This window comes from Hakea prostrata, chromosome 5 (assembly GCF_041222555.1).
Source record: "Hakea prostrata isolate BN-2017 chromosome 5, UWA_Hpros_2, whole genome shotgun sequence".
Taxonomy (NCBI): Eukaryota; Viridiplantae; Streptophyta; class Magnoliopsida; order Proteales; family Proteaceae; genus Hakea; species Hakea prostrata.
This window is the reverse complement of record NC_142604.1, coordinates 58,524,656-58,544,531: the sequence shown is the minus strand read 5'-3', so window position 1 is coordinate 58,544,531 and position 19,876 is coordinate 58,524,656. Positions and strand designations below refer to the sequence as shown.

Here is a 19,876-nt window from a genome sequence, read left to right as displayed (position 1 = left end):
TTTGTTCAACGTGACCGTTCAATCAAACTTTCTCGTAGTGATTACTCAAAAAATTTGTTTAACACATCAATTTATGGAAAATTAACATATATACCCGGCTTTCATCTTTTAAAAAAGTGTTTCTATTTTGGTAAGTTTTGAGTGTTTAAATGGAAATAAGAATCGGAGAGGTACCATATAAGTGCTTACCAAAAATTAAAAGACGCACACGTTTATGATATATAAACTCTGTTCAAGGGGGGGGGGGGGGGGGGCGGCCCCCCTATGAGCATTAAAGAAAAGAAACGGGGGGGAGAGAAAAGGAATAAGGAAAGGAGAGACGGATGGGAAAAAAAAAAGGCTACCTCAATATCGGAGAGGGGAAAAAAGGAAAGGGGGATCAGGGAATAAATGAAATAAAAGGAGATATGGGAACAGGTCGGAGTTTATTAGAATTACTTTATTCCTTAAAACTAGGGATTTAATGATATAAAGATTATGAATGACATTTATACCCATCATCTTTATCTTAAATTTTTATTTTTAATTTTTGGAGGGGGACAAATAGTGGTATTTCACATTTAAGTAGAGAAATAAGGAATATATATAAACTTCTGTTCAAGGTTTGAGGTAGAAGCCAGAGTAGTGCACAGAGAGAAAGATAGAGATGGAGAAGGTTTCTTCCCAGACGATCACAGAAAAATTCTGCAAGTATGTTTTGATGATGTTTATGGGTTTGGTGATCATAGCTTTGGCAGCAATGGTAGGCTATTTTGTGGCAATGTTTATGTTAGTGGATCATTCTCAGAAGCATGTACGCATTGTGAATGATTTGGGACAGGGAAACACTCTCAGAGTTCACTGTCAATCCAAAGATGATGATCTCGGCGAGATGCAGCTTTCGGATCAAACCCATATGGAGTGGAGTTTCTACGTTAATTTCTGGGAAACTACACTGTTCTATTGTGATCTGCAATGGCAAGAAGGGTATCTGCGTGTGGACATATTTGATATCAACAAAGATGATTGTTCAGAGTGTTGGTGGGCAGTTACGCGTGACGGAATTTATTATTTCAATGTGTACAACAGTTTTAAATATGAACTGATGTTTATATGGCCTTCTTCTTTAGCATCTGCTTCTCTGGGGCTTGTACCGTTCATGCTTCAGCCTTCTGCTAACTTAACTGGAGAACCAGAAACTTTTTACTGGCCATGAAGTTTCCATCTGCTTATTTGGACTCTTTAGCTCTGTTGCAAAATAAGCATGATTTTTTTTAACACCTATTCACTGTTACATATGTATCTTTTTACTAGAAGAGAATGTTCTTGTGAATGATTATTTATTATTCTTATGGATTGAAAGCTTTTAGAGGCTCGAAATTTTTTCCTTATTAACTGATAATTTACTTGAAAATAGCCTTTTTTTCATTTTTCCTGCTAGAATACTATATTGAATGCCAATTTCCAAATCTGAAGTCTTTTTGCTTTTCTTATCCCATCTCAAAAACCTTTTTCAGATTTAACCTTGTTGATGACATAGTGCTTGGTTGTAAAACAGCAAGGATAAATAAGTTCAGAGAAAAAAGAAGTTCACAAGGGTGAAGCATCTAGAGATCAACCCAGAAAATATGCTGAACAAGATTTCATTAACACCCAAAACTTCACCATTTGGCTAAGCTCACCATATAATTTACATATTTCGTATATTCATATTTGCTAAAAAGAGGGAGCTTGTTAAATCATTTTGAGTTACTCCACAATGTGCTACATGGATACGAAATTACATAGAAGTTGTGATCACTGAACATTACCAACAGCAGTTTCTATCCTTTTTAAGTCATATATGCTGCTGGAAATACACGTTTTAGCTTCCTCTTGAAGGCAATGATAAGAGCTGATCCAAAAATATATGCAAGCCCCCACATTGACCTACTGTTCTGCCGTGAGAGTTGATTCATGCGTTGCTTCATGGAAGTAGTAATATCACGAGCATGCTTGATATCAAGGCTGATCAATGAATCTCGTCTGGAGTGTTTGATAGTATCATGCATGGAGTCTTTCTTCCACTCTGTTTCATGTTCACATTCTGCTATATCAGATACAATGTCGTCATTCTTCCTTTTATGAATCTTGTACTGCTTATCAAACAAGTTTTCTGCTACTATAGTTTCTTGTTCATCGATTATTGCTGCTACCATACCATCTTCCTTAATGTTCAGATATGGACCCTGATCGATTGAAGACTCTAAGGTTGGGTGCAAAGAAGAACAGTGTGTCTGCAATTCCACAAAAAGTTCATTGTCAAAATCCTCTCTTAAAGTGCATAAACTGAAGATAGGCTAAATATCAGATGCTGACAAAGTCCTCATGAAATTTCAATGGTTGTAAAGTTCAATGTCATCAAATGCTCAAAATTCTAGTGACCTTAACTATATATGTTACCATATGTTCAACAATTGACTAGTGGACAATGAACAGACTTTGCACCTTTTTCTGTTTATGCATAAATGGACTAGCATGTAGGACGCCAAGGAATTCATCAGCAGCCCTTACCCACCTGCAATAGCGAAAATCAAACATATAAATGCCAAGAAATTCAAGTTGTGAACAGCAATGGAGAATGTCTTAAATGGTAACTCATTCAATAATCTGATGTTAATCTTTATGCATGGTTTCATACAACAATCTATAACTATACTAACTTATCTAATTACAATTCCCTCAATCTTGAATAACCAAATCATCTGGAACAGCAAATTATTACATGGCAATGAAAAATGCTGCAATTGCAGGGTTTATAAATTACCAAAGACTATCTCCAGTTAGACCCTCAGAAAAAGCCAAGTGTCCTCCATGTTTTGTGGTAGCAAGGACAACATTTTTGTTTGCCCTAAAATAGACAAAAGCTCAAGTAAGATAGATGCTCATGAACTAAGAGCAAGGGCAAGAGGGGAATTGTATTAGAAACAGAAAGTTTTATACCTGCATTCATCCCAAGGAATAGCCTCCCTTGTACAGAGTGGATCATCCAATGCACTGACACAGAGGAGTGGCACCGAGACTTTCCCGACATAACTGGCGCAGCTAGTACGCCTATAATATGTATCTGGTGTCTGAGGAAACAGGGTTTCTTTTTAGTAACACATAGGAAAACAATAACACATAAGAAAACAGTGTGTGAGAAGTAGGCCAAGGATCTTGGTACCTCATATTTTGAAATAAGACATGTAGCATGGCTGTCAAATTCCCGAACAGAACGTGCCTGATAAAATCATGTAGAATACCATCAAAAATTTGGAGGACAATAGGCATTGATCAAGTTTCAGCAAATGATTCTTATTCTCAATACTTGATTTCTAGCTTAACCTAGCATTTCCCAGTCCCTATTATAAACTTAAACAGTGATAATTTCAAAGACCATACAAGGAAGAACCTACCTTTTTTATGCCCTCCCAATTGCCAAGCCGAGAATAAAGGTGCTCATGTCTGCAAGAAAATGTTTAGATAGTGTTATACAAATACAAGCACCCAAAGCTGGACCATAAACAACTTTAAATTAAATCACCAACTCATTGAAAACAGAAGACTGAGCAGTAACTACAATGGACAAGAGAGAATGGCAAATGGACATACAGTTTTGCGTAACCTTGAAGTCCAATGGTAAGAGCTCTATCATAGAATCTTTGCACAATCCTACGGTCAATGAACCGGTTACAAACCTGCAATACATGTATAGCATATAAGATCAATTCTATCAAATGTGCTATCATCTCTGGAAATCCTTGAATGCCATATAAACAGCTAAATGCATTCAGGACTAAATTACTAGCGACATATAGTTTCTAGAAAGGAAGAGTACCCAAAAATAGACTTCTATTCCTAAATTTCAAGTGCCTATATACACATAACATTCATATGTTCTTTGTCCATGATAAGGAAACCAACAAATTAAAACAGATAAATATCTCAATTGTAAAAAGAGTGAAGATACTGTCAGCTAATGCTGCACTCATGCATCACTAACCAAAAGGTCCCAAGGAGAGCAAATAGCCACAGCACCAGCAACTGGAGTATTATCCCCCTCTTCTCCAAGAAATTTTACCTGAAAGAAGAAATCAAATTCCAATTTCAAAGCACAATGTCAGGCTTAGAATCTGAGAGAGCATTTAATGCTGAAAAGGATATATATGAAAGAAGAAAAGAGAAAGGTTATGCATTTGATAGTTTTAAACAGAAGCTAAGTCATATATTATGTATAAATGTATTCCATTTAGGTATTATTGGATACTACAAACAACTAAAGTTGAAAGCTGTGGTACAAACTCAGAAATAATGATTCTAAAAAAAAAATAAAATAAAAAAGGATAACAAGTCAACCCCTAGGTCCAAGAACAATGTGCAACATTTTTTTCATTTCTCTCCATTGTCAACTTCTATTGATTTATCATCCATAGTATCAATGTGTCAAGGCAATATTAACATATTATTGATCAAATTCTACATACCAAAATATTGGCACCAAGACTTGTTCCAACAACAAACACAGGAGCTTGTGGATAATCTCGATGGAGATAGTTGACGACACTACGTATATCATCTGTCCACCCCGCATTATAGATGCAATCAGCCTGCCAAAAAGATACAGAGATTTCCATATTAGTGATAGAAATGAAATGGAGAGAACTAATATAACTCAATCTGCAACCGTGAGAAACATTGTTGATTAATGATAATAATGGCCGAGCGAGAAAAGAAAATTGAAGCCATAAATCTAACTAAGCAGGAATCCATAATCCAGCTAGCCGTATCTATTCATGCATTAATTTCTTGACTTGATAAAACAAAAGAATTATTGTACCCAATGCACTAGGCTCCAGCATTTAGTGGGGTTTGGGGAGGATCAAATGTATAGAAACCTGCCTCTTTTCTATAGAGGATGTTTCCAGGACTTGAGCCCATGACCAAGTGGACAGCAAGTGAGCAGTAAACCAGATCAGGATCAACAAATAAGTATTAGGGAGAACAAAATCCTATGCAGTGCAGAACTGTTTTTGAAGATGCCTATGGTAAGAAAATTTTCAACAACATATGATAGTATAATCTAACTTCTAGCACAGAACTTACAGTAAGGGAAGTTCCACCCAATCCACGATGGTTAGTAACGACGACCCTCCAGCCACGTTTTGCCATCTTGAAAGCAAGATGCCTTATGTACTGCAACATAAATCACAACATTGGAACAATAAGCGAGCTGTTCAGGAGTGGCAATGGCACAATGAACATTAAGTTACTGGGGATTAAAAGAAAAAAAAAAAAGGGGAGCAGCCAGGAAACACAGAAATTAAAAGACTAGCATTCATAAATCTCTTTCCTATTCCATACACAATACATAATATTTCCAAAATGTTATTCCTACAGCCAATTAAACTCCCCCTTGATTTGGTTGGATAAAGCAGTTTCTTGATTTGCTTACGAGGACAAAATATATCCATGAAATTCTAAAGTTGCAGAAACACTGAACCCACTTTGCGATAAAATCATGGAAAGGGCTGATGGATGATGTAAAATAGAAGACTTACAGGACTTTGAGAATCGCTTGATATGCCAGGAATCACTACCACAATAGGGGTTGAATCATCTTTAGAGATGCCATCATTCTCGGGGTAACTTTCTTTTGAAACTGCAGAGTATGAAAACATAAGATTAGAGAAGTTAATAATCCTCCGATATTCTGAAGTAATGACCACATACAACTGGTAAACAGCAAGCAAAGAGGTGCTCAATTTTGAGATAATCAAAGATGAAAAAGATCAAAGATTTAATTTTACTTCTCCATGGTAACATAATTTTCTCCACAAGTAATAGAGATAAAGAAAAACTACTATTCTCAAAGGACTGCTTTTTCTGTTTTTTAAACAAACAAAAGATAAATTCAATTTGTGAAGAGAGACATGAATCAAGTATTAGACAAGATCAGTGCTTGGGAATAAAGCACAGCCAATTGGGTTCCCTGGCTAGACATTTATTCAACTTATTTTAATAATATAAGAAAAATTTTCTGGGCATACCATCAGAATTTAGTAGCCAATCTAAAGCAATAGATTCACCATCAACTGAACGGAACATCTGCCTGAGAAAGTAAGAATCAATATTAGTTAAGGAGGAAACAGGAAGTGAAAATCTTACGGAAGAAGGAATTGCCACTTCATCAGATATGATCTTTCAAGTACAGAGATAGATAATGCAATTGGATATTTCACCTTCTATAGCTGAAAACAGGGGCCCTGCCATTGACGTGGAGAAACAGAGTCTGCAAGTGGGGACTTGAAAGCCATGGAGTTGCCAAATACCTGCATAAATGCAATTTTTAACAAGTTAAAAAAAAAGGGGGAAACAATAAGAAACCGAAAACCCAAACCCAAAATCCAACGAGTCACTAGAAAAAAGGTACCTTCCATGAAGAATTTTGCACTTGGAAGCTACACCCTTGTATATCTCGGAGCTGGAATTGTACACCAAGGACACAGGGTCTCCTCTGAACCCTTTCAGAAGATCAGCAATGAGGTGAAACTCCAAAAAAAGATAGACGAAAATAAGCAGCAGAAAACTACACCCATAGACAAAAGTGGAAATGGGTAGGAGTGAAACTGCTTTGAGAAGAAGCTCTAATGGCGAAGCAGAATTTTCTGCTGTGTAAAGGCAATCCATGGTTCTAAAGCGATGTTACCCAAGTAAGGCAAGCAACAACGCTAGTTAATTGTTAAGGAGAAGAATGGCAGCAAATGGTGATGCGGTCGGCAGAAGTGGGAAAACGAATGCCTTATAAAGACGGAGAAGAAGTGAGAATTGAACGACGAAACCAAAGCTGGTTGGGCATGTTTTTCAAACTCTCTATTCAGTCTAGATGGGCGGGAGTAGAAGAAAGAAAACTATGTTGTGGACCGCGTGGTTGCCATTGCCTCTGCGGCTTCGTGGTCACTCGTCAGTCGGTCTCAGAAACGTTGAAAGGACGGAGTCGTTGTTTTCCAGAGTCAAACGCGTTATGCTATTACTTTATTGCCCTTGGTGCTTTCATAACGGAAACTCAAGTGTCTCAAAGACTCTGGATCTTTAAAAACTTTGTCAGAATTTTTTCTCTCCTGTTTTGTCTTTAGGCTTAATTCTGACCGTTGAATAATTGACGGTTATCTGTTGCAATCTTATATAGGAATTACAGGGATGAGAATTGTAGAGGATGTGAACTTTCCTCCGGAGAAGAATGGGTTTACATCCTCTACAATTTCCATTCCATGAGATTTCCTGTAATTTCTATCTACGATTACGATACATGGTAGTTAATTATCTAAGGTTTAGAATTAGAACCCAATTAAGAATTGAATCAAATAAACTTCTAAAATTTTTCTCAATTTCGTCTCTTCTTTTTTGTTTGAGGCTTAATTTTAAAGGTTTATTAGATTCAATTCTTAATGGGGTTCTAACTCTAACCCTTGGATAATTAGCTGTCACGTGTCGTAATTTTAGATAAAAGTTACGGAAAATTGCAAAGGATATGTACATGTGAAGAAGCAATATGCCCCCCTTAAAGCTTTTGAACCACATTCAAACAGTAGAAATGAGGCTCATATGTAAATGTAAAAAAAATATATATAAAAATCTCAATGTATTTCGTGTGGGCCCTACCTTGTGTGAAAGTGTCAGAGGAACATATTGTTCTCTCCGCCTAGAGAGATGATTCGAACTCTTTATCAAAAAGGAGAATTGAGTGTTGAAGGCTTCTGGCTTCTGTAAAACTAGATTCCTAATTCCTAGAGTAGTTTTTTTACGTAATCTTACCCCAATAATTTTGTTGAATGTTTTTATTTTTTTTATGCAAGCTGGAGCTCAGGGCCAAGGGACCATGGGCCTTCCAATATTAAACTTTTTTTCCTTTTTGACCCCTATGTCTTTTGGCTTTTTGGTCATCCAACGCTCTTTTCATATGTAAAATATAAGTACATAGTCCTTCTTATTGGAACTTTTTTTTTTAAGTAATACAATAGGTAGAAAGGTCATTGTGGCCTTTCCCACTGTTGAATATTGTCTCCAACCCTATTTCAATGTCTTGACTTAATGCTATAATTGTGATCTACAAACCATTGCTGAGAGACAATTTCAATGTCCTTATGTTTTGAGAATGGAAACTCAGATTTATCATTTACCTCGAAACCGGGAGTAGGGTTAGGTTGTCCATATGCCATTGAAAAACCAAGAGACTGGTAAACCTAACATAGATTGTCACGTGTGTCTGAAGATATTCGGACTACAAGAATGCTAAAGAGTTGGGATCTTCTACTTGTTAGGGTAAAGGTCTATGTTCCTTTCATACCTCTGTCACATATCAAGAGAAAACCTATTTCTGAATTCTGACAAGAAAACCTAGAGACGAACTGGTTAGGATAAAGGATCCAGACTTGAATACTCATATCAACTACGACAAACAGATTACTCTAATAATGTAGATGGGGATTTTCACAGTTGGTTTCAATTTATTTCTTATTAATCATTTTTTTCCGTTAGGGTGTGGCTGAAGGAAGAAGGAAGTTGGAATAGTAATTTGAAGAAGATGCTTTCGAATGGTCATTATAGCTTTTAGGCCAAAGCATCCATACGAGTAGTGATGGAATAAAAGCTAGCTAAAAGATTACAATCTTTCAAACAACTTTTATTTTTAAGAGTGTGAACTTAATATGTCTTCCTGTATATGGGAGTTTGATCCTCTACTCTAATGGCTAGATTTTTCCATGTTTCCATTATATGTTAGGAGAGGGATTTATCTCTAATTTTTCTTTTTAGATTTCAAAAGTGAACCCTCTTAAGGCATGGTGAAAAGTTATAAAAGAAGCACAAACCTCTACCCTGACTAGTATAAAATCTCAACTCTATACAAGGAACCTCTAAAGGGCCACCCATGCATACATAATGTTTTACTCAAAAACGAGTCACTTGAAAATGACTCCTCAAACTCTATTTATCGGAGGTGACGGTTTAGTGGTCTCACGTTCACTCTCAATTCGTTTGGTAGCCCTCACATCCCAAATCTGAATTCTCTCTACTCTTTATGTATCTTTTACATCGGAGAGTTGTGTGTTCTTTGGCTTGGGCATTAAGTTCATAGGACTAATGCTTGCATAAGTCGAATGTAGGGGTAATCTGTTTAGGCTTGGTTGGAGTTGAGCCATTTCTTGGACCGGTTTCGGTTCATGTTATTTGTATAAATATGTTTTTGGTTTAGTTGGGTCAGTTAAGTTGTATGCAAGAAAAATCAGATTTAGGTTTTGAGGGTTTTCTCTGTTCTTCGTTCTCTGGCTTGCGATCTTGATCTGAGGAAGTGATCGTGAAGGCATCTCCGGCGCGATGGAGTGCATACGAAGGTGGTAATGGAGGCTTGCTTCGGTTCTCTTTGATTACCCTCTCCGTGCTATGTATTTCCTATCAGATCTGCAAGTCTATTTAATGATTTCCATATTGGATTGGACTCATACCTAAGTCCTCAGAGACATAGGTCCTAAGACCGAACTCCGTCATCAAACTATTGTCTCTTCTTGCTTGACCTATGCAATTCTCAGTCTTAAGTCACGTTTTCGATATCATCGAACATTGCATAGTAGGAAGCGCAAGGTCATCACTACTACATCCCCTCTTTGATTACGGAAATGAATTTTTGGCCATGGAAATAACAACACATTTACAATAATTGCCTTTTACGTGGTGGACAGGCGAAATTGGAAAGCCAAGAATCAGTTATTAGTTTATCTTGTATGCGACCAATTCAACAGTATGAACATGAGCTGCTAGCTTGACTAATTGCCTGAAAAGGTGATGTCTTTACTCTTTTGGAGTTGATTACAAAGCCCTATCGTAGACTTAGTTAGTGGCTTGGTGACGCGATGATGAATCTTAAGACCCCAAAGTTGAACATGAATAGTTTTCTATACCTTTCAAAAAAAAAATCTTATTGAATCATGTTTACTCTAACCCAAAAATGTATGTTTTTGTTAAACGTTTAAAATCTTTTAGGAATCAATCATATAGAATTCTCATATGTGAGTTTTATTTAAATCCTTCACGTTCAATCATGTACATAAAGTATTATATATCATACTCGATCTGTCATAAGACCTCTTGTAAAGAGTAGATTTTGTTTTCGATAAAAATGGATTCTATCATAACCCTCTTCGCTTCTTGGAGCTTTTTATTCAATAAAATTGAATAGTTGCTGAAAAAATAATAATTTTGATATGTATTATTTAGTTATTTTATTTTAAGAACTTAAAACATGAACCATGAGGGATTCAAAAGTGGATTACAAGAAAATTAAGAACGAGTCTCTCGTCTTATCCACCAATTTGAAAATGATGGAACAATGCAGATGATGAGAAGCAATTGAGCAATAGCGGCATTGAATTCAAAGATTCTCACAAATAAATAAAAAAATATTAAAAATATCAATTCCATTCAATATTTTTCTACAAAACACCAAGACTAATAATAGAAAATCCAAATTTAAAGGACTAGTCTTACGGGTCTAATAATGTTTTCTAGAAAATCAATCTCATACACGATTTCCTGATTTTTTTAAAATTTTTTTTAGTTTTTCTTATTTCATTTATTCATTTAATTATTGAAATAAAACTAATTTTTTTGATCTAGTTTTCTTCTTCTGCATCAATTCGCCATAGACTACGTTTGACTGCAATAGAAATTAAAAGGAAGGGAAGTGGTCTAGTGGAACGTTTAAAACCTAGGAAATCTTCAAAGTCATTGCACAATGTGATTCAAACTATTTAAATTTCATAACTTATTTTGTAAGGGATCACTTTTGGGAGACTATATTATTAGTGCAGTGATATGTTTTTGCATGTGTTGATTTAATCTATTTGGCACAAATGGAATGTATTCCCGGAACCAACAAATACTCGCCGGTACTCCGATACAACAAGTCGTATATTTTGCTCGAAGCAAATTCATGGTGACTCGTCATTAGTGGAGGATAATGTTGTTCACCGATATATCTTCAGCTAGTGGGATATTTCTATTACTTTTGTTTACCAGCAACCTTCTTTCCGTTTGAGGTTTCCTCCTCTACACGCAACCGATTGATAAATTGGGTACGTAACTCAAGGGGCGACATTCATATTAGGTAGTAACTCAAGGGGTAGGACTAAAATACTATGTTTTCCTATGTATTTAGTATTGAATAAAACGTGCCATCTTTTCTTGTGTGTATGATTAAACTAAAAGTTTTTGAAGTGAATCAAAATTAAAGTCCCTTAGCCACCCTTCTTTGGAATACTAATTTCACATAATAACTTCTATTCATTATGTTAAGAAATTTTTTTTTAAAATAATTAAGACAACAACTGAACTTAAATAGAAAAAAGATAAAAGAAAAAGAAAAGAAGAGAGATGAATAATTAGTAAAAGAGGTCTATGATTCTAGCTAAAGAGTCTAGAATCATAGAACCATTTTATTTATAGCTTCTAATGAATCTAATACAACTTGAGAGATAAGTAATTATCCTCTAAAAAGAAAAACTACAGTTTTAATAACTTTCTAATTTCTAAAATAGAAAATACAACCAAAATAGAAATTATGCTTTCTAGAAACTCTCAAAACTTATGTAGTAAGACTCTTATATTAGAAATAGAAAGTAAAGTAGCATCACTTGCATAATACTATTCACGTGAACAGTAAAATAGTTTAAACTTGTGTATACTTCAACACTCCCCTTCAAGTTGGAGCATACAAAGATCCCATGCCTAGCTTGTGATAGATAGACTGAAAACTTGGTCTGAACAGAGCTTTTTGGTCATCCAACATTCTTTTCATATGTAAAATATGAGTACTTGCCTTACTTATTGGAGAAAATTTTTGAAGGTAAAAACAATGGGGAGAAAGGTCATTGTGGCCTTTCCCAATGTTGAATATTGTCTCCAACCTTGTTACCTTGTTTCAATGTCTTGACTTCATCCTACAATTGTGATCCACAAATCATTGCTGGGAGACAATTTCAATGTCCTTATGTTTTGAGAATGGAAACTCGGATTTATCATTCACCTCAAAACTTGGTAGTAGGGTTAGGTTGTCTATATGCCATTGAGAAACCAAGAGACTAGTAAACCTAACATAGATTGTTATGTGTGAGAAGATAGTCGGACTGGGAGAATACTGAGAGTTGGGATTTTCTACATATTGGGAGAAAACCTATTTCTTAAATGAGGAGAAAACCAAACCTAACAAGAAAATTAGAGATGGACCGATTAGGATAAAGGATCCAGACTCGAATGCTCACATCAACAACAACAAGAAGATTACTCTAAAAACGTAGATGGAGATTTCAGAGGGAAGACACGGTTGGAGTAGTTGGGGGTTACAAAGATGAAATAGGTCCTGCATTAACAGCCTAGATTCATTGTTATGATGTTAAAACTAGCTTGTCCACGTTTATCTCATTTGCATTGTTGGTTTCAATTTATTTCTTATTAATTTTTTTTTTTTTTTTCCATTAGGGTGTGGCTGAAGTAGGGGTGTTAACGGACCAGATTCGGATTGGATAATGGTATATCTATATACACATCCTATTATATTCGGACGGATTCAGATAAATCCTATTGGTTCTCGGACAGATTCTGTCGGATTCGGATGATAATCGGATAATTATTTTCTTAAGTAGATTCTTCTAAATGGGCACGAATATAGATTGAATACAAATTTTCGACTACCTGATTACATTATTACCTTTTTATTTGTGAGGGCTAGGTTTGAAATTTAAGAATTTAGCAATTTTGGTAACTATTTTAGTAGAAAATCTAGAAAAATAGTCACATATCATAGGTAAAATGTATAAAAATAAGAATAATAAATCTAAATAAGTAACTTAATTGGATAATTTTATCGGACGGATAATAATTGATAAGAAAGGGGTATACCATATCCGCATGCTATTAATAATCGGATGGATTCAGATACCCCTAAACGGATGCGAATGCGAATTCGAAAGCAACTTTCGGTTATCCATGTACACCCCTAGGTTGAAGGAAGAAGGAAGTTGGAATAGTAATTTGAAGAAGATGATTTCGAATAGTCATCATAGCTTATAGGCCAAAGCATCCATATGAGTAGTGATGGAATAAATGCTAAGAAATTACAAATTTTCAAAGAACTTTTATTTTTAATAGTGTGAACTTAATATGTCCTCTAATATGTCCTCCTCTATAAGGGAGTTTAGATCTTCTATTCTGATGGATAGATGTTTCTATGTTCTTTTTATTCTTTTCCATCATATATTAGAAGAGGGATCCATCTCTCTGATTTTCCTTGTTAGATTTCAAAAGTGGACCCTCTCTTAAGGCATGGTGAAAAGATATGAAAGAAGTATATACCTCTATCCTAACTAGTATAAATAATAATTACTCTATACAAGGAACCTCCAAAGAATGCTTTACTCAAAAACTTTCAATTTTCGCTGCTTTTAGGAACTGACTCCTCGAACTCTATTTGTATTACCATTGGGGGTGCGTGACCTAGTGGTTCTAAGCTCACTCCCAAGTAGTTTGATAACTTTTATGTCCCAACTTCAAATCCCCTCTATTCTTTTATTTATCGCAAATTTCACCGAGGTTTCACCGAAGATATTCTTTTCTTTGACAGTGTCTGCAAATCAATTGTAGAAGTTTCCAAACCAAAAGAACTCTATCTTGATATCTCCCTCTCAACCTTTATTTTCCATATTGTATTTTTTTCTTTTGATGGAGTTTAGATCTAAAGAATAGAACCAGCGAACTCTGTCTTGGTCTCTTGATCTCAACATTTTTGTTCCGTTTTGTATTTCTTCTTCTGATGGAGTTCAAATCTGAAGAACATAACCCGCTACAGGCTTATAGCTCGTTGAAAAAGAAGAATTTGATGAAGTCGAGGAGTTGTTTGTGAAGCTACAGCTCGTTCAAATCTGAAGAACAGAACCAGTAATCAGCCATGAACTATACAGCTGAAGATGTTGCTGCCGACAAATTTCTGTGAAGTTTTGCTGTTTCAGGCGATTTTCAACATTTTTTCAATGGTTCGCCAAAAAATCGTCGATTTTCCGACGATCTTTATAAATATTGATTTCGACAGAAAAAAAGTATCGCCCCTAGGCGAACCGGAATTTCGGCCAATTTTCGCTAAATTTTTTCTCTCGATTGGAGTCCACTCCTTGGTATCAAAGTCGCCCTATACTAATAAATTGTTTTTAAAATGAATTTTGGCCATGGAAGTAACAGCACAATGTCAATGATTACCTTTCACGTGGTGTTCTTGGGGAAATTGGGAAGTCAAGAATCAGTTATTGACCAATTCAACAGTTTGAACATGATCGAGCTGCTAGCTTGAATAATTGCTTGAAATAATGCTGTCTTCAGGAGTTGATTACAAAGCCCTTATTGTCGACTTAGTAGCTTTGGTGACGCGATCATGAATGCTAAGACCCCAAAATTCAATATCAAAAATTTTCTTATTGACTCGTGTTTACTCTAATCCAAAAAAAGTATGTTTTTGTACAACGTTTAAAATCTTTTAGGAATCAATCATATAGAATTTTAATGGTTGGGAGAATCTTTACATATACGAATAAGTAAATGATAATTCTCCCATTATGGGTTTTATTTAAATGCTTCATGTTCAATTACGTACACAAAGTATCATCATACTCGATCTGTCATAAGACCTCTTGTAAAGAGTAGATTTTGTTTCCGATAAAATGGATTCTATAATAACCCTCTTCGCTTCTTAGAGCTTTTTTATTCAATAGAATTAATGGATAGTTGCTGAAAAAGAAATTTGATTTTGATATATATTACTTGTTATTTTATTTTAAGAACTTGAAACATAAACCATGAGGGATTCAAAAGTGGATTACTGGGAAATTAAGAATGAGTCTCCCTTCATATCCACCAATTTGAAAATGATGGAACAGCGTAAATGATGAGAAGTAACTGAGCAAAAGCGGCATTGAATTCAAAGATTCTCACATATAAATAAAATTAATTAAAAAATATCAGTTCCATTCAATATTATATTTTTCTGCAAAACACCAGGTCTAATAATGTTAGCTAGAAAATCCAAATTTAAAGGACTAATATTACGGGTCTAATAATGTTACCTAGAAAATCAATCTGATACACGATTCCTTTGATTTTTTAATATTTTTTATTTCATTTATTCATTCATTTACTTGAATAAAACTATTTTTTGATCAAGTTTTCTTCGATTAGTTTAGATCAATTCGCCATAGACTACGTTTGACTGCAATAGAAATTAAAAGGAAGGGAAGTGGAACTTTTAAAACCGAGGAAATCTTCAAAGTCATTACCCACTGGATTGCTTAGTCCTTCCATAGGTTGGTCTTTTATACAAATGATTGACACCTAGGATCTTCCGCTCAATCATTCCAACAGCATTGCAGGCAGGTCCAGAGTTACCTCTCACACCACACTTTACTGAGAATGTCTTGGTCACAATTGAAGAAGAAGAAGAAGAAGAAGCTCTAATAATAATTTGGTAATCCCAGTTTGGAACATATGAACCATATAACAAACTTACATATATGATGGTAATCACAGAACAAGCAATGCAATGGAGTTGATATTTCACCAACAATGACAATCCTGCAGCTGAGTCTACTTCTCCCTCTATTTCTCTTGAGCCAAATCTATTAGAATGCGCCGCGAAGACCCAGATCTGATTCTCTTATCAACCCGATAAGTAAGACCAATATTAGACAAAGAGAAACAAGATACAAAATAGTATACCTTATGTCAGAACTACTTACCCGAATGAAGTAGAACCGAATAGGAAACAACAGCCAAGAAAGCCCAGGCTGCAACCATTTGAATTGGCGGGGTGACGTCTGCATAGCAACCCACAAGAATAAGAAAATGGTACTCAAAATCTGCAAGAGTTATGCTGTTTCCTTAATGTATTTGAAGCCCCCTTAAGTGCAGACTAGGTTTGATCTTAGCGTTCTCACCTCCAAGATACGAAGGTACTATACAGGAAAGAAAAAAACAAAACTGAGATTTTTCTCACTTATCAAAGAGAAAAACTCATGTCTCAAATCCCATCATTGACACTTAGCATGTGCATGATCCATATTTAACTTTCTACTGACATACATCCCACTTAGAAGCAATCAATGTATATATAATCGATATTTTCATTAACTCCATCCGATGTGGGACTAAACAAATATGGTAAATTATATTACTTTATATATATGCCGAATTACCAAAATGCTTGGATTGAAATCTTTACATCCTTATTACAAAAAAAAAAATCTTTACATCCAGAAGAATCCTATAGAGTAAGAATCAAACAAGAATCATAAAACAAAATTAAGGAGATAGAATTTTAATGTGTTTTCTACTTATCTAAATAACATATAATATTTATACAAAAAAAATTAATATAACATATAATATTATATTATATTATTTGCTTTTAAAACCAAAATCCAAATCTCACATAGAGCTGCAAATATATAAGCAATTGCGATCTCTGCAAAGTACCCGTAAGCCATAAATCTGATTCTCTTAAAATCAACCCCATAAGTAAGATCATTAATGCCATGGAAGTATCCTCCTTGGAGTTTAAACCCTAATAGTATCAATTTTAATGTCCCAAGTAAAGCTTTCTTAGTTGCTGCAATCCTATTTGGCAGTCTTTGATACATCAATGCAATAGCAACTCCTACAATGAATAAGAAAAATGGTACCACAAAATCTGCAAGAGTTATACCATTCCATGGTGGCTGGAAGGATTCCACCAAGGTGATCTACAAAAATCATTAAGGCCACTGTGAAACCACGAAAACATCAAGTGAAGCAACACTTTGTGACTTCTTTTGGGTTCCTTCCCCACTGGGAGAGATCAGTTCTTCTTTGGACTTGGTTCTATAGAAGTGCAAGAAGTTTTCCTCTGTGGTGAGAGGGTGGTTCTTACTTGCTACCATTTCCATCTTTCCTAACTACCAAGCTAGCTAATATAACAAGTACAGAGCATATACTATGGCCACCTCTTCTGCTGTCACTTGAAATTTGAAGGAAGGAAAACGTACCAGATCGACAACGGCCAGCTCTTCTTCTTCACCATCACGCATGTTGGTTCCTGTGACATTCTGGCGATCCATGGTTTATTTTACCATGATTTCTCATTAATTCTACGGTTATCTGCATCATATCAGGGGAAACAAATAGAGGCTTGTCATGTTTCTTCATAATCGATGCAGCAATCTGATTTCTTGAGGGCGTTCCTCCACCTTAATTTTAATGGAAATAGATCCAAACTGCATTAACGAAAGACTAATCAAGTGAGTATGAGAGATGTGGGGTTCATGAAGCCCAAAAATGTCCAGTTAAAAGAAGAAATGCAAGAAAGGCTCAACTCATGTAATGATAGGAATTTGGATGCTTTCACAATCAAACAACAACACGCAAGGAAAGAGGATATATCCGAATTGGATAAGTAATAGGAGATATATTTTGCAAAACTTGAACAAGAAAAGGCTAGTGTTAGGATTAGAGTGGTCAATCATACACAATCGAATAGAAAATAGAGAAAAAAGAGACAGATTTTATCCTAGTTCACCTCAATGTGAGGCTACATCCAACATTAGGTTTTTAACATTGAGTTATATATGTTACAAGAGAGTTTATATAAGCACTTAGAAACACTTAAGCCACAACTATTCATGGACCCAAGCCCAAACTGTAAAGAAACTCCAGGGCCCATAGAAACATGGACCCTCTACAAGCTATGGGGGCATAATGTGAAGCATCGGTCATACTCAACAGCTAGTTTGTATTTCGTTTGACTCCATTTTACCATTAATTCATCCAGTCAACCACTTCCCAGGTGGCAGTTTCAGCTCTAAAGGGGAGACATGTGTGACTTTTATCACAAAGAAATGGACCACCCATTTCCCTCTCGATGAAGGACACATGTCCATCGGTCACATCCGAAAATTGAGATTAAATTAAAATAATGGAGATTGATGGATGTGTCCTTCATCCAGAGGGAAATAGATGGTTCATTTGTTTGTAAAAAATGGAGTTGATAAAAATTCGAGACCAGTGGGGTTGGTGGGTGTAAATTTATGGTTTTTTCATTGCTAGGCAAAGGAATTGTGGATGAAAATGTGTATCCCAAATAAATTTTCTCAGACCCTTTTCAAGTTTCCTTAGTTTATATATAGGAGATAGTGACATTACAATATTACATGTTCCATAAGCAAGAATCAAACCATGGATGTCTTCATTAAGAAATGTTTGTCTTACCAATCAAGCAACCCTGCGCTCTCCTGTGTTCGTGAGAAATTAATAGATACTAAATTATCACGTAACCTCTTTATCAAATGGAGAGAGAAAATTTTAATCTTCACAGAATTTTCATAGTCTACAACCTCATTTCTGACGTTTCATAATTACTTACTACAGTATTTAGAAAGTCAGAAAGGAGGTTGTATTTCAAACAGACAACCTAATTTTCTTGCTGCCATGAACTATTTTAATAAATGGACAAAAGATTTGAAATTACACCCCTACAATGTAGGGGAAGCCCAACATCTGAGCCTTGACCATGTTTTAATTACCAATGTATTTACAGGATCTCAAGTGAGTTGCCGCTTCATAATGACACCACGTTAATGTGTGCAGGATCTTTTAATTTAGAACATCGACATATGAGATGCTGTTGAGGCTTAATAAACAAGAATACACAATGGACGGGTGTAGTAGGAATCTTTGACAATGAAGATGAAACTCGAGGAATTCTGGCAGCACTAATTCAAGGACTAAGATCGGGCCAAAGTAAAGGCATGCACGTTACAACCATCTAGAGTAACTGCTCTTGGTTGGAAGATTGGATCCCAATTACTAGAAAAGCTTGGCCACTCATAGCGGCAAAAAAATTACTCAATCTTGCCTCACAAATAGACAATATCCAAATAACAAGGTTTTAGAGCCCCCATATTCAATCTTGGCTTCTTAACATAGCCCAAAACACCTCATTCCAACGATCGACCTACTGGATAAGCTTGAACCAACAGGATATTTGCAATTGTAAGAAATGAAAGAGAAAAAAAAAAAATCTCTATTTCAATCGGAACAAAAAAAAAAAAAAAAAAGGGGCATGCTTGTCCTACTAAATCTTATTTTAAGTAGAAAAGTTTTGAAATAAAATAAAATATTTAAAAATTAGTCATGATGATGGTCTTCGCCTTTTCTCTCTTTTAATTCTGATTTTTTTACCCCTTTTTCTTTGAAAGTTGAAGCGGATTTAATAACAAAAGGAAGCTAGTCTGGGAATATTGAAAATACAATTGAAATTTGAAGTGGGGTTAAAAAAAAAAAAAAAAAAAAAAAAAAAAAAGTAATTTGAGATTCCTGAGAAAATGATAGATACTGAATTATTACATAACGGAGAAAATTTTTCCACCTAATTAAAAGGAGTCCGGATCCTCACCCAGTCATGGGGCCCACAGGTGAAAAACACTTTTTGAAAAAAAAAAAAAACTTCAAATTTTCATTTGTGGATCCCACGTGTTTGTGTGGTTTGGAAGCCATCGGAGAGCAGTCTGTGCTCCCTGGACGGGGTGAGGATCCGGACTCTTTTAGGTAAGGATACAATTAATTACTTATCAGAATTTGGGATTAAGTTGGAGATATGATTAATTACTATAACTAAAACAATAGAGGTTACCAACCCCACTGAAAACCTGAACTAATTCAATGGTTCAACAGTCATAGTTCATTATATCAGATATGGACCCTGAGAGTGGATACAGGCTCAAGTATATAATAGAAGATCCAGCTTGTTGTTTAT

The 19,876-nt window shown here is 35.3% G+C and overlaps 1 protein-coding gene and 1 pseudogene across 1 annotated transcript; both read right to left on the bottom strand.

Moving 5' to 3' along the window:
• Nucleotides 1-1,545: 1,545 nt before the first annotated feature.
• On the bottom strand, nt 1,546-6,923 carry LOC149016794 (uncharacterized). Its single transcript, XM_089154856.1, has 14 exons — nt 6,431-6,923; nt 6,240-6,329; nt 6,048-6,109; nt 5,559-5,659; nt 5,104-5,193; nt 4,485-4,607; nt 4,004-4,081; nt 3,613-3,698; nt 3,417-3,465; nt 3,185-3,241; nt 2,962-3,092; nt 2,786-2,869; nt 2,467-2,536; nt 1,546-2,255 (listed from the first exon to the last, which is right to left on the bottom strand). The coding sequence occupies exons 1-14, from the start codon at nt 6,685-6,687 to the stop codon at nt 1,812-1,814; spliced, it is 1,722 nt and encodes a 573-aa protein (XP_089010982.1). The 5' UTR covers nt 6,688-6,923; the 3' UTR covers nt 1,546-1,811.
• An 8,441-nt stretch (nt 6,924-15,364) lies between these two features.
• Nucleotides 15,365-17,183, bottom strand: LOC149016793 (uncharacterized; annotated as a pseudogene).
• Nucleotides 17,184-19,876: the final 2,693 nt, after the last annotated feature.

Coding starts and splice junctions, on each gene's coding strand:
- LOC149016794 (XM_089154856.1), bottom strand. CDS start 6,687: ATGGATTGCCTTTACACAGCAGAAAATTCTGCTTCGCCATTAGAGCTT. Junction 4,082..4,484: donor GTCTTGGTGCCAATATTTTG/GTATGTAGAATT, acceptor TTCTTCTTTCAG/GTAAAATTTCTTGGAGAAGA. Junction 2,256..2,466: donor TTATGCATAAACAGAAAAAG/GTGCAAAGTCTG, acceptor GTGGAATTGCAG/ACACACTGTTCTTCTTTGCA.